Raw genomic sequence first — 14,307 nt, forward strand, 5'->3', positions numbered from 1 at the left:
TCATGAAACCAAAGCATTTGGAGGATACCCAAACCCTGGGCATGCTCAATTAATATGACCTACTGTTATTATTATGGGTAGTGCTTTCTGGAAGCTTTGGGCCCAAGGTAAGCGTCTGATACACCTGTGCTTCCTCCTCCCTTGACTACCTGTCTCCTTGCCCCCACCTGCCTGTTGACCAGGCCTCTAGTGCAATAGTGGGCTGCCCCCCCAGGGGGGCAGAGACTTCCGGAAGCTCCCCGGGACAGAGCTCGGGTGACCTCCAAAGTTAAACCCTAGTCCAAGCACTTAGCGTCGTCTGCATAAATTCCCCCCAGCCGCCACCTGCAAGTGCTGCATTAATGTGCCTCCGTTCCTCTCAGGTTAATATATGTATTATTTATAGGGCTTTATTATGTGCTCAGAGGGCTCCCCTGAGAAATGTAATTGTGCATTGGGAGGTAAATTTAAATATTATTTACAATTAATTTCCATCAATAAAGCAACGCCCCCGAGGCCTCTGTGCAGCTGAAATGGGCCCTGGGTTGGCTTCCCGCTAACCGCTCCCCTGAGAAAGCTTGGGGAGCTTTTAAGTATCTCTGGAGTAGTCCACCTCTCTCGAGCTCTACCTCTGCTCCCATCGCACTCATCTGGAGGCTGCAGCAGCCTCCTGGCGTCCCCTTCTGCCCTTCCCCATCCTGTCCTGCCCAGAGCAGCCCGGGCATCGGGCATCACGGCAAGATGCTGATCTGAGCGTGTCCTACCCTGCCCATGGCCTCCCCTGCCCTCCTCTCCATCCTGTCTGCTCCCTCTGCTGCAGCCCCATCCTTGTCAGTCCCTCCCATCACTCTCCCCTCCCCCGCTGTTCCCGCCACCTGGAGCACCTTCTCCCTCACCCACCCCTTCCAGCACTGAATCAGCATCTACCCACCCGATGTCAAAACTCCAGCGTCTCTTTCCCGAGGCGGTTTCCCTGGTCTTTGGACAGGGTCAGATCTCTCTGTAATAGGTGTGTAGCGCTTAGCGGGGTTGTTTTCCATTGAGGGTAATTTTTAAAAATTTTTAAAAATTACTGGCTGTCTCTCCCACTAACCAATGAACGAGCTGTTAAGGACAGAGACTGTGTATGCCCTGGTCACCCTCGTATTCCCGGTGCCTACCACAGACCTGGCAAAGAGAAGGGATTAAACAGATGTTTATGGAATGGATGAATGCGTGGACATAGAAATGGTTATGTAAATGGACGGGCGGATGGATGGATGGGTGCATGGGCCGGTGGGTAGATGGGTGTTGGGGTGGACGGACATGGCGATGGGTGGGTGGGGGCTATCTTGAGTCAGTTACTAACAATCTACTGTCCTTGGTTGCTAAGAAATTGAAATACGTGGAGGGAATGCTTTTCAAAATGTGGATTCTTTAAATTCAGGGAATGGTAGGGAATTTTGGGCTTCCTCCTGCCACTGCCTCACAACACTGCTGTGTGACTTTGGGCAGCGCGCTGCACTTCTCTGAGCCTCGACTGCTGCTCTGTGAGGTGAAGGAGGAAGGCAAGGGGGTTTTGGGGGGCAGGGACGTCCAGCACGGAGCCTCACTCTCACCTCAGTCTCTTAATTCAAAAGCAACTTTGTCCTTAAAGGGAGAAAGCAAGCAAGCCCCCATCCCAAATTATTTCATGGTTGGACAGGTGGCTGCCTGGTTCCTCCTGGTCCTGTAGACCACCCCCAGCAGCAATTTTCTGAATCCAGGGTTTGGCAAGCACAGGCCCAGGGCACCCCAGCTCCAGCAGAGCACTGCGTGCTATGGAGGAACAGGAGAGGGAAGGGCCGAGGAATCCTGGATCACTTCTGTCAAGGCAAACACCAGCTCCTTTTGCCGCAAAGGGAGGCTCTCAGCTCCCTCATCTGTAAAATGGGAACAGACCTCATGCCTCTCACTGTTAGGTTCTATCCTCTCCAGCCCAGCATGGCCCCTAAACCCTCCAGAGCTGACTCTGGGAGCAGGCTTAAGCCAATCCTTCCTTATTCCCCAGCCAGCGCCACATCCCAGTCACTGTCCCCTCCTGAACCCCTCCCCCTTGTCCCCTTGCTCCCTTCTCCCCCTTTCCCCTCTCTCTCTCTCTCTCCTTCCTCCCCTAGGCTGAAGACACTGGGAGCGCAGGCCGCCGACCAGGTTCAAAGCCCAGCTGCACCATTTAGGAGCTGTGTGACCCTGAACAGGTGGGGTCTGCAATCCGAACCTCCCTTTCGGCATCACCCGTGCGGCTCCCATGGTCCTCTTCTCATTTGGAGGGTCTAATGAGATCGTGAGCCTGACACACAGGACTCGCTTAATAAATGCCAGAGCCCTTTGCTTTATCTCTATTCTGCATGTCTCTGTGCTTCCCTCCCCGCTCCCTCTCAAACCCTACCTTCACTTCTTGTCCCTGACCGCCCTCGGCCCACCCACCCCACCCACGAAGCAGCACTGACGCCCCATCGGCCGGGTCCTGGCCCCGAAGCAGGGAGCTCTCAGGCACAAAGCACACTGGCTGCCTGTGGAGTAATGCAGGCGCATACTCTGCGAACCACAGGACCTTTGTATGTGTGAGCTGGGAGATCCTCTGAAGAAGCTGCAGGGACAAGATGCAGGAGGATGTCACGGTTGCATTGCGGTATTTAATGAGAACCTCCTGCTGGGGCAGCCAGAAGGCGGCCTGACCCTAAGGAGGAAACAGCTGGTTTGAATTTTACTCCTGTTCATCAGCTTTTCCAACGACAAAATGATTTCCTGGCTCCCCGGCCCGGCCTGGCCGGCACGCAGCCCAGGAAGAGCGAGGGACCCAGCCCGAGCAAGCAGCACCTGGGGGTCCGAGTGCCTGAGTGGCTGAGGACTGTCTCTGGGGCCTGACATCCCGCACCGTCTCAGGCCTTTGCTGCTTCCCCTGTACCGCTGGGGTGGGAGGTGACAAGGGCACCCGGCAGTATTTCAAGCTCCCTCTTTTGCTCTCAGTCTAGATTTGAGCTGGGAGTCTAGGGTTTAGTCCGAGTTTAGATTTCTTGAAGCCACGGGACGCCCTGACTTGGGGTCAGTTATAAGCACGATGACCCAAGGAGGGAAGGAACAGTCTGTCTCTTAATGAGGTGTGATTTCCAAATGGCCCATGGCCTCGGGAACTTGCCCAGCGCTGTGTAGACATGACATCTGTTCACTGCATCTTGTCAGGGAACTGGCCTCACAACAGCAGCACTTGGAAGACAGGACAATGTGGACACTCGGAGGCCAGAGGGCCGAGGGCCCACCAGTGACTGCCTCCGGCCCCGCCTCTCTCTGCCCCCCACCGCCTTCCCTGGAGGTCTCGGGGGTGTAGCAGTTGGGAACCATAGTGGGCACGTGTGGACGGGTGTCAGGGAACTGGAGGCCAAGTGTACTTTCTTTGCCATGCTGGGTCATTTTGGAAAACTATTTGCAAGGCTGGCTTATAGGCTCTTAAGAGGTTTATATTAATCTGCCGAGGAATCAGTATTTATGGTCAAAACCCCGAGCCTCTCGCAAAACCCTGATTCTGCAGCCTTCTTTGAGCCAGACAGAACTAGTTTCAAATCCAGGTTCTGGCAGAGGCCCCCTGGACGGCCTCAGGCAAGTTACATAACCTCTCTGGGCTTCAGCTATACCTCATATGTGAAAGGGAAGTAATAACTGTACCTCACTCAGGGCTGCCGGGGGGAATAAATGAGATAACACACAGAAAGTGTTTAGCATAGGGGGCGCTGAATAAATGTAGGCTATCATGAGAGTCTAGAATATTCTCAAGAGATACATTCGCCATTAAAAAAACAGACATTCTAGAGCCAGACAGAGCTGGGATCACATCTGGACTCTGCTTCCGCCTAGCTGCACGTCACTGGGTGAGTTACCGTTGGGGAGGGGGGACTCACAGAGAGTCCAAGGTTCAGAGGACATGGCACGCCCTGTCCACAGGCCACTCGAGGAAAGGAGTTCCAAGCCCTGGACTCCCAGCTCAAAGCACGGGTCAGCCCCCTGCAGACTACAGCGGGCGTCGGTGGGTCCCGAAGAGGTTTCTGCCATGGTCTCGAGAGGGCAGAGCTCGGGGCCTCCAAGGCCGGGGTGTCTGTCCATCCGGGTTCCCGGACGAGCCTCAAAGCATGCTGGTCTCCCTCTCGTTCATCGACGACATCTTGGTAAAGCTCCTGTGGCTGGGGTAGGAGGAGTGGCCCGTGTCCTCGCTCAGAGCGTTGACCAGGCGGGAGAAGAGGGCCACCTTGAACTTCTTGAAGTCCTGGCCCATGAAGACGTACAGAATGGGGTTCATGCAGCTGTTGGTGATGGCAACGGCGGTGGCCAGGGGCAGACCCAGGCTGAAGACGGAGCCGGGCACGGCGGCGTGGTGGAGCTCCAGCAGGTAGAGCGTGTGGTAGGGGCACCAGCACAGGAAGAAGGTGGTGATGATGGTCACGATGATCTTGAAGGGCTTCTTGGTCTTGGCCAGGCGGCTGCGCCGCAGCTTGCAGACGACGGTAAAGTAGCAGGCCGTGATGACGAGCACGGGGACCAGGAAGCCGCAGAGGAAGCGGGTGACGGTGACCACCACGTGCCGGCCGAAGCCCACGGGGTCCAGGCGGGAGTGAGCAGGCCACGGGGCGGGGGCGGCCGCTGACAGGCTGAAGTTGTTAAAGCAGGAGACCTTCCCGTGCGCGCGCGCCGTGTCCCGGAAGACCAGGGACGGAGAGCTCAGGAAGAAAGCCAGCACCCAGATAACCACGCAGGCCGTGTAGGCCAGCCGCACGCTGCGGTGGTTCTGCGACCAGACGGGGAGGAGCACGGAGACGCAGCGGTCGCAGCTGATGACGGTCAGCAGGAAGACGCTGGTGTACATGTTGTGGACGAGCAGGAAGCTGCTGATCTTGCACATGGCCGTCCCGAACACCCAGTGGTAGTCCATGGCGACGTAGGCGATGTGGATCGGGAGGAAGACGTTGAACAGGAAGTCCGCCACGGCCAGGTTGAGGAACCAGACGGTGTTCACCGTCCTCTTCATCTTGAAGGTGGTGATGACGATCACCAGCCCGTTGCCCAGGATCCCGAGGAGGCAGACGAAGCTGTACACCACCACCAGGAAGACCCTGACCACCTTGCCCTCCAGCGGAGAAGACCCCTCCAAAACCACGATGGGGTCGAAATCATCCGGGTAGTCATCGTAGGCGACGGAGGCGTTGTAATCCTCGTCCCCCATTCTCTGCGAGGGGAGACAGGGGTCAGCAGGGAAGCGCGGTGGAGACTGGCTCTAGGAGCTTGGCCAACACCAGTGAGACCGGCGGGACTCTGCCTGACTCTGAGCCTGGCCAGTTTGGTATCTTGATGGCTTAAGTACTTACTTAACTACAAACCCCATTTTACAGACGGGGAAGCTGAGATGGAGAGAGCCTAAGTCACTTGCCCAAGGTTAGACAGCGGAGAAGGGGCGGAGCCGGGAGCCACACCCCAGCTTCAGGGTCCGTCCTCTGCCTCTCTGGGATCCTCCCCTTCCCCTTACAGTCTAGTGAGGGCGATGAACATTCGTCAGATTCCTCAGCTTATGGTCGAGCATCGCAATGGCGCTCGGTGCAATGAAGGAGGGGTGCGTAGTGCTGGACGCTTGGCTCCGGCCTTGCTTCCCAAACCCAGGAGACAGCCGTGCTGGCATTCTCCGAGTGCTCCCACCTCGTCATGGGTCCCCCACCAGTACCCTTTGGAGACATTTGTTCAGAGCACAAAAGCCCCCTCACCGTTCGCTGTTAAGGTGTCCGAGGCTCTCCGATGGGGGTCCTTGGCCAGCCAGCCCCTGGGCACAGCTAGAAACACCTGCAGGAGAGGATGAAGAGGAAGCGGTTGGATCCAGGTCTAGAGTCAAAGGGCTGGGTGGACTCCCAGACAGAGACAGGATCTGTCGTCATCACTCGCAGTTTACAGAGGGGGAGCAGAGACTCAGAGAGGCTAAGTGATGCCCAAGGGCGGAGGCCGGAGACTGGCGGAGCCCCTCGAACCCAGATGAACTGCCAGTCCCTTCATCCCAACCCCTACCCCCGCCGCCCACAAGCACATCCACAGAGGAGGGCCTGAGTCAGGGGCGGGTGCAGGGGAAGGCACGGGGTAGAGTGCATGGATGGCTCGAAGCATGTCTGCTTCCAGGATAGCTCCAGAAAACACCATTCTAGTTACCGGAAGACAGAAGAGGAACGGCCCTGAACAACCACGATGTGCCAAGGACTAGGATTCCCTCATTCTGTCTTCCCAGGGCCTCTTTGAGGCCGGTGTGGCGACTCCTGTTTTGGATCTGGGGAACCGAGGCCCAGAGAGGGAAGCGTCCTTCTCCCTGAGCGTCCCTGGGCCACGTGGGGGCCGCGGAGCACACACAGACCCGCTGTCGCAACAGTCTGGGGAGGAGACGGACACAAGTACATTCACTGAGCACCTACCATGTGCCAGGCAACTTAAGTGGCACTTGGGCCAGTTCCCAGGACAGCCTTGTTGGGGACTTTCCCAATCTAAGGAAGAAACACTGAGATTCTGGGGAGCTGGCAGGCTTGGGAGGTCTTGGAGGCGGGCCCGCGGGCATGGTTCAAACCTAGCCTCGACCACCTGCCAGCTCTGTGGCTTTGGATACATGACTCCTCTCTGAACCTTTGTTTCCTCATCAGTAAAATGGGGATACTCACTCCTTCACAGAATGGATGTAAAAATCGCAGGCACCAGGAATATGGCCCATCGGTTCGATGCTGGCACACAATAACCCTCAAAAAATATTAGTGATTCCATTAGGGCCTGGGGGGCAGGGGTGGACCGCTGAATTCCCAGCTGGGATTTGAACTCGGGGCTCTGACAGCCTGAAGCCCATGCACCTTCCACCACCCAAGCTCTTCCCACCCTGATCCATGGGCTCCAAACCAGATGTTCAGCTCACAAGACTGCCAATCGATGCTTCACTATAAATAACACCAACCTTCCACCGTGGAAATGCGTTGCTGGTCCTTAATGGGTTTGAGGTTGTATTTTATGGCAGAAAAGTCATCTTTCACTTTTATTAAATAAAAGCCACTTGGACGATCCCCTGGAGCATTGTGGGCTCAAGAGACTCAGAATTCAAGTGTCACCCCACTTGGGTATTGCCCTACTCTGCAGGCTGTGGACATTCCAGAGGTGCCCAGTGAGGGGACCCCCCCAGGGCTTCCTGTGGCCCTGGAATGCAGAGAGAAGATGGGAACAGTGCACCCCACTCCCGTAACTGGGGGAAACATGACTGGTGTTCATGACCAGGTCTGCAGAATGAGGGCTCTCACCGTCACTACATGCCACCCCCGAAATCACGGGCTGATGACAGTCACCAAGCGTATCATTGAGGATGAAATGACCGTGTCCTCATTCCCTATGCTGTGCTGTGCAGGCCCCAGGGACAAGGAAATGGCTTCCCTAGGGTCCCTTCCCCCAGGAGCTCCCAGCCAGTCACAAGGCACAGGACAGACGTGCGCTGGGGCCAGAGCAAGGCCAGGAAGCCCGGAGAAGCCTGGAGGGGGGGCGTCCCCCAGCCTGGGCATCAGTCCTACGCTTCTCAGGGCAGGCGGGATCTGCGCGGAGTTTTAGAGGACAGCTATGAGCCCAGAGGCTGAAGGGGCACGCCAGGCTGTCCCCCCGCCCCCAGCACGCCTCCCTCATTGGCTGGGAGGGGCCACGTCTGAGCCCCAAGAGGTGGGTGAAGAGGAGTGGGGATCCAGCGCTTCGCACAGCGTCTGCAGAGATGCCCTGGACACAGATAACGTCAAGTCTGGCCCTCCGGCTGGCGGGAGCAGCTCGGGGTCAGAGGCCACGTGTTCTCATCTGTGGGGTGGGCAGGCTGAGGTGGCACAGGGTGGTGCTGACATCCTCTGGGCATGTCTGTCCGTCCACCCCTCAGCCGCCTAGGAATCCAGTGAGTCAGTGTCCCCAGCTGGCTTGCGCCCTCCCCCTGAGCCCCTCGGCCCTCCCGGGAGAGGGTTTCGTCACACGCCTGCCCTCTGCCTGTCCCGACACACATGCCTCCGGCCCTGAGCCCATTTCTGTGCCGGCCCAGGGAGTACAGCAGAGGGGTCAAGGACACAGACTCCGGGGCCCAGCCAGGCTGCGAGCTCCCAAATCCCGGGTCTGTGTGAACCTCCTATGACCATGGGCAAGTCAGCTGGCTTCTCCGCACCTCAGTTGTCTTATCTGTAAACTGGGCGTGATCCTCACGGTTTCTAACTCATAGGACGGTTTCTAACTCATAGGACGCCGCGAGGCTTGAATGTCACGGGTACAGTTCTTGCAACAGGGCAAGCACTGTGCTGTTCCAGTCATGGCTGTGGCCCGGGATTCTACTCTTAAGGCCCTCCTAAAATGAACTTTGTCTGGGAAGGGAGGAGGGGCCGAGAAGGCTGCAGGACCAGCGTGTTCTGCCCGCTCATCTCCCCACTTCTGGGTTCAAGGGCGGATCAAGGGCAACACAGGCAAGGATTTTGCTTCTCTAAGCTCTAATCTCTTTGTCTCTCAAATAGGGGTAAGAATGCCTCCCCCCTGTTGTTGGGAAGGTCAGGTGAAGCGACAATGAACCCTTGGCCGACTGTAAATTATAAAGAGCTATAAAGTTCTAGCTATTTGTGTTCCTTAAGCCAACAATCAGAAAACTCCTGAAGAATGTGTAACAACAGACCCATCATATGTGCACACACGTAGCCAACGTTTATTTGAGTGCTCGGCACATGCCCAACACCGCTCCACCAGGCTCCATGCAATGCTCCCCACAGCCCTGAAGGGGTAACTCTTATCTGCAGGTGCAAAACACAGGTTCAGAGAGGTGAAGCAACTTGCCTGAGGCCACAAAGCTGGGAAGTCAGACCTCCAAGGACCCCAAGTGAGCAGTGTCTTGGGCTCCCCCTGCTTCCCTGAGGGATTAGTGGTCCCCAGTCCCGCTACTCACCCCTTGGAGCTCTTTAAGCCTTAGCTTTGAATCTAGAGAGCTCAGACCTTTGTCACATTCTTGACCCTCCTACCAAGCTGCCTTTCCTGAGCCACCTTGCCAGGTTTCCCTTCGCCTTTCCTTCGAGGCACCTAGAAGTGGCTCCACGTGAAAAATCACACCTGCGATGCCACGTGTATCCCAGTCTGTGACCCACAGCCCACCTGCTCCCTCTCTCGGGTGCCCTTTAGGAAGCTCCCTGCTCAGTGAGAAATGCCCAGGAGAATTCAGAGTAAAGAACAACACTGCTTCCCCTGAGGAACTGGGCTGTTTCCTCATTCTTAATAACTCAAGTTCTACAACTGATCACATTTCCCTTTTTGATGTGGCCCCAAGGAAGCTCAGAGTCACATTTGCAGGTCAAAGGCAGCAACTGCATTAACCCTGCTGCTTCTCAGCCTTCCACATTGGTTTTGGCTGCTTCTAATGTCTACATCTAGTCATACTTTCTATTGGTTTTAGTTCCTGGTGATAAATAATAATTGATTCGGTGCACACAATAGCCCAAACACTATATAGATACTTTGATTACGTTACCTCACGCATCCCCAGGAAGCCCTGGGAGTGGTGCTGCTGTCAGCCCCCATGTAAAGGCGAGGAAGCGAGGCTGTTGTCACCCAGTCAGCTAGTGGCCGGTTCACACCCAGGATGATCAGACGGGGAGCCCTGCTTTTAGCCACTTTGCTTTCCAGAAGGTGGAGTACCTCTTTCCACGTCTGTTCCCACCCCTCCTCATGCCATAGGGTGCCCAGCTTCGCCTGGCACCTACCTCTCTGGCACCTACTCATTGCTTCCCTCTTCCTAGTCCCTCAAGGAATCCACCTTCCCCAGTTCTCAGGGCATCTGGTGGAGGTCCAGGGCCCATATCTCATCACAGCCCAGGCAGGCAGGTGAGCCTGCAGCCAGCCTGTCCCCTTTCCACCCTCAGCTCCCCAGAGAGCTCAGGGAGCAAATGAGCTGCCCTGGCTCGCTCCCAGATTCAGCCTGTGACGCTGAACGTACACCCATTTGGAACAGAGCCTTGAGCTGGGCTGCTCTGAGGCTCCCGGGACAGTGCCCTCCCTCCGTGCCCCCTCCTCCCTGGCATCCCCTCCTCGAGACCTATGGGAAGTGTACGAAGGAAAGGATGGCTTTCTTTTTCTTTATGGCCTCAGCTCAAGCCCCCAGGAGCCCTGAGAAGCAGGCAGGGCAAGTGTGCTTATCATTCCCATTCTGTAGGTCCTGAAACGGAGGCCAGAGAGGAGAAGCAACTTGTTTGGGAGCGGATCTCGGACCTCCCAGCCTCCAGAACTGTGAGAATGGAGGTTGGCCGCTTCAGCGCCATGGTCTCCGGTATTCTGCTACAGCAGCCTGGACGGGAGCCGAGCCCTCCCAGGGGCTCTGCTGTGATCCCAGTGCAGCGGGGCAGATCCGAGGACCAATCCCCTGGCTGCTGCAAGGCTTGAGTAGGTGGGGTGTGCTTGGGGGCGCTTGGGCACTCCCTGGGGCATGAAAGCTCACCACTGATAACTAACAGAGCCCCTCCCGTGTGCCAGACGGCAGGCCACACGCTTCATGCACACCTCACCCACCCCTTACGATGGCTCCCTAGCGCCGGGACATGAATATACCCATTTACAGATGGGGACACAGAGCCCAGGGAGGCAAAGTAAAGTCTGTGAAGCACTGTACAGGCTGTACAGCCTAAGGCCACTGTCGTCTTTGTCACTGTTGCTGGTGTTCGTGGGGTGGGGGTGGGGCAGCCAGAATCAGCATCCTCTAGAGTTTTCTATCGGTACCTGCTTCTGACCCCACTGGTCCCTTCATATCCACTCTGGCCAGCTCTCAGGCATCTCCCTGCGATGCTGACTGGATCCTACCCGCTGCCCCCCAGCACCTCCGAAAGGCCTGCCGGATGACAGAAGCTCATTCTTCACCAGCCCCCAGCTCAGTGCCTGGCACAGAGCAAGCATTTAAGAGGCATGTTGGGCATTAATTACGGGCATCATCATTTACTGGACACTTCTGCGTGGCATGTGCCAAGCCCATTAGAAATGTTGTCACGGGCAACAGTCCTGCAAGGGGGGAGGTGTCCTTCTCCCCCAAGGCTTTGGAAACGTGGAGCGTCCTGCCTACTGTAGCAATCAGCTCGGGCTGTATAATGAAGGACCACAGGCTGGACCGTTCAAACAACAGACGCTGATTTCCTTACAGCTCTGGGGGTTCTAGTCCAGGATCAAGGTGCTGGCAGGACTGGCTTCTCCGAGGGTCCCTCTCCCGGGCTCATGCACAGCCACCTCCTCCCTGCGTCCTATGTGGTCTTTGCTCTGTGTGGGTCTGCGTCCTATCTCTTATAAGGAGCCCCGTCAGGAGGGATTGGGGCCCACCCTAATGACCTCATTTTACCCTAACCACCTCTTTAGAGGCCCTGTCTCCAAACACAGTCACATTCTGAGGCACTGGAGGTTAGGACGTCAACATATGAATTTGGCGGGGGGGGGGGCGGATACAATTCAATCTGTAACACCCACGCGTTGTCATTATTGTTATAACCTAGGATTGCTATCTGTGGTTCCTCCAGATGGCTCACTCTAAGCGTGGGGGGGTTTATCCCCAGCTCTCTGCCCCATGGCCTCACCCATGCTGGGGCCCAAGCCCCATCCTTACAATGGGTCACACACACACACAGACCCCCTGTCTCCAGGGCTGCCTGCCTCCAAGATATTTATAATCTCCAAACCCATCAAGGGATTGCCATCTACAACATACAAGAAACCCCTTCCTTCAAATCCAAAAAGAGAACAATCCCAACAGAACAATAGTCAAAAGATATGAACAGGTAATTTACCGGAGGGAAACCTCCAAACACCGGCATATGACGAATTCATGCTCAAAGACATGCAAACGAGAGCCACAGCCAGATACCACGCTGTGCCTACTGGACTGTGGCACGAATACAAAGCTGGCATGGCTATCCTCAGGCTGGCAGGGTGGGGGTGCAGGCTCTCATGCCACACCACGGGTACCCCATGAACCCCTGCGCACCTTCCAGCCCCGGGAGACACCAAGCACCAGGATGCTCAGGGGCTGTGTTTGCCGCGGGCCTGCCTTAGCTTCAGCTCTCCAGAAGCAAACCTCAAGCGAGGATCCGTGTGAAAGTGATTTATCAAGGAAATGTTCCAGGAAAAATCGGCAAGGGAGTGGGGAAATAGGATCAGGAAGGGGAGGAGGCTGGGCAAGGGTGCAGAAGGTGCCCTTCCTTGGCTCTTGCTTGTACTCAGGGAACAATGGAGGTCACGGTCCAAGAGGCTGAGTATTTGTATCCCTCCGCCCTGCCCATGTGCATTCCCAGGCACTCCCAGCCCCTGAGGTCAATCCTCCAACAAAGAGCGAAGGTGCTGGCTGTCAGGGGCAAGAGACCACAGGGAGACTGTGTGCAAGAAAACTTCAGTCAAGGTTTCAGGGGGCTGGGGAGGGCAGCACACAGAGGCATCCACTGATGGCTAGAAGCTGTAGGCCCCTGAATGTCCACCGTGGGAGAGGGGACCAGTGAATGCTATGCAGCTGGTAGAAGGAACAGATTATCCAGTGTATACACAGCAGTGGCGGTCGGAGCATCTTAAAACCACCTAACCATAATAGCACTTAAGTGCATTGAAAACACACACGCAAAAGCAGCAATGCACACAAAACAGTAACAAACATTTTGCAAGAACGCCATCAAATAACAAGATATACACTGAACGGATTACAACGGCCCCGTGGGAGCAGCGGTGGCAGGGAGGACAGAAAACGAGGCTGAGAGGAAATAGCACTGTGAAGAAACAGAGGTCAAGTGTGGAGGCTTCTGGAGGCCGGTGATGTGAATAAGGATGGATGCAGGGGTGTCATTGTGTCAGCCCTCTCTCGTCTCCTGAGGCCCAGAAAAACCCAGAGCAAACAAACAGACACCCCAAATCCTTGGCTGGCGTTCATGCTCGAGCAGTGCCCAACCCACGCCTGTATCCCTGAATCCCCGGAGAAGCCACGGCCGGCCGCAGAGGGCCAAGCAAGCAGCCTTGGCCCTGACCAGGGCCCTTCGGTGCCCCACCCTGAAGTCTCCTCTCAGACTGGGAATGAACTTCGATGAGCTACTGGAAGCCCTGGCCCAGTTTAAGCTGGCTCCGTGGCACCCAAGGCTTTGTACCTCCTTGGCGAGCCCAGCCCCTGCCCAGGACGGATGGGGGCTCAAGTTCACATCTGGTTCCTCCTGCCACAGAGAGCAAAACACTCAGGATGTTATTGGCTTCATTTTTATTCAATGAACACGTATACAGTTCTCACTACATTCTAGACACTGTTCTAGGCACTATTATGAAGAGGAAACCGAGGCCCAGAGAGGGTGAGTGATGTGCCCAAGGTCACACAGACAGCTCAGGTAAGCAAGGTAGGTCAAATGAGGCATTGTGGGTGGAGGAGGAAGCTCTAGGCAGGCAGGTGTCACGTTGGGCTTCAAACTCAGCGCGCCGAAATGCCGAACCCACTCTCTTTCCTTGTCCACCACCTCGCTTCCCAGAACATTCTGGAATTCTCTGGTCTTTGCTCCAGTGGAACCTCCCTAGAGCCCCCACGAGGTCAATCTGGCAGGGTTCGTGGTGTGCATTTTACAGACGGGGCAAGACAAGGTTCCAGGTTCCCTGCGGTTTCTCTGCTGGGCCCCCCTGGCTCTAGTGAATGGCCCACACGGGAATGTGTCATGATCCCAGGCGCTGCGGGACAAGTCTTTTGGAGATGGGGGCGCATTATGCATCCATCCTACAAGCATGTGTGGAGCCTGCTGCCCCCCCGGCCCGCGCTTGGAGGCTGGATGCACCACCTGGGCCCTTCCCCACCCGCATCGCCCCCTAACACCGCAGGGGTGGCTATCACCAAGCCTGCTTTCTGGAGGGGACGGCTGAGGCCAGAGGGGTGGGGTGGGGTGGCTTGCCTGAAGTCACACATCTGGGGAGCGGCAGTGCAGGGATTTGGATCTGGTCCGTCTGAGTCCAAGGCCCCACCTCCTCCAGCTGCTGCCTGCTGGCCTGTGTCCCCATGGGTGCAGGGCTGAGAGCAGCTGGGCAGCAGACGTGTGGCTTGTGCTTCCCCTCTGGGTCTCTGCTTGTGCCCCTCTGCTAAACGGGCGCCCTAACCTGCAAAGGACTCAGCTCCCTTTCTGTGCCTGTCTGTCGGGGTCTCTCCTGGCTTGCTTGTCTTTCAGCCTCTCTCTCTTTCTCCGTATGTGTGTGTGTCTCTGTGTCTCTCTCTCCTGGTCTCTTCCCCTCCGTGTAGTCTCCCTGTCTTCTGTCTCCCTGCTGTGCCCCGCCCCCTGC

The 14,307-nt window shown here is 56.4% G+C and overlaps 1 protein-coding gene across 4 annotated transcripts in view; it reads right to left on the reverse strand.

Annotated features, from left to right (window-relative positions):
- Nucleotides 1-3,761: 3,761 nt before the first annotated feature.
- Nucleotides 3,762-14,307, reverse strand: part of CMKLR1 (chemerin chemokine-like receptor 1) — a 53,352-nt gene continuing 42,806 nt past the window's right edge. For all 4 annotated transcript variants that reach the window (XM_002929882.4, XM_011237995.3, XM_034672862.1 and 1 more), the window contains 2 exons: nt 5,742-5,817; nt 3,762-5,212 (listed from right to left, as the gene is read on the reverse strand). In XM_002929882.4, coding sequence (XP_002929928.1) covers nt 4,115-5,209 — 1,095 coding nt within the window. In that variant the 5' untranslated portion in view covers nt 5,210-5,212; nt 5,742-5,817 and the 3' untranslated portion in view covers nt 3,762-4,114. The remainder of the gene's footprint in view (nt 5,213-5,741; nt 5,818-14,307) is intronic.

Source organism: Ailuropoda melanoleuca, chromosome 12 (genome assembly GCF_002007445.2).
Source record: "Ailuropoda melanoleuca isolate Jingjing chromosome 12, ASM200744v2, whole genome shotgun sequence".
In the NCBI taxonomy this organism is placed as follows: domain Eukaryota; kingdom Metazoa; phylum Chordata; class Mammalia; order Carnivora; family Ursidae; genus Ailuropoda; species Ailuropoda melanoleuca.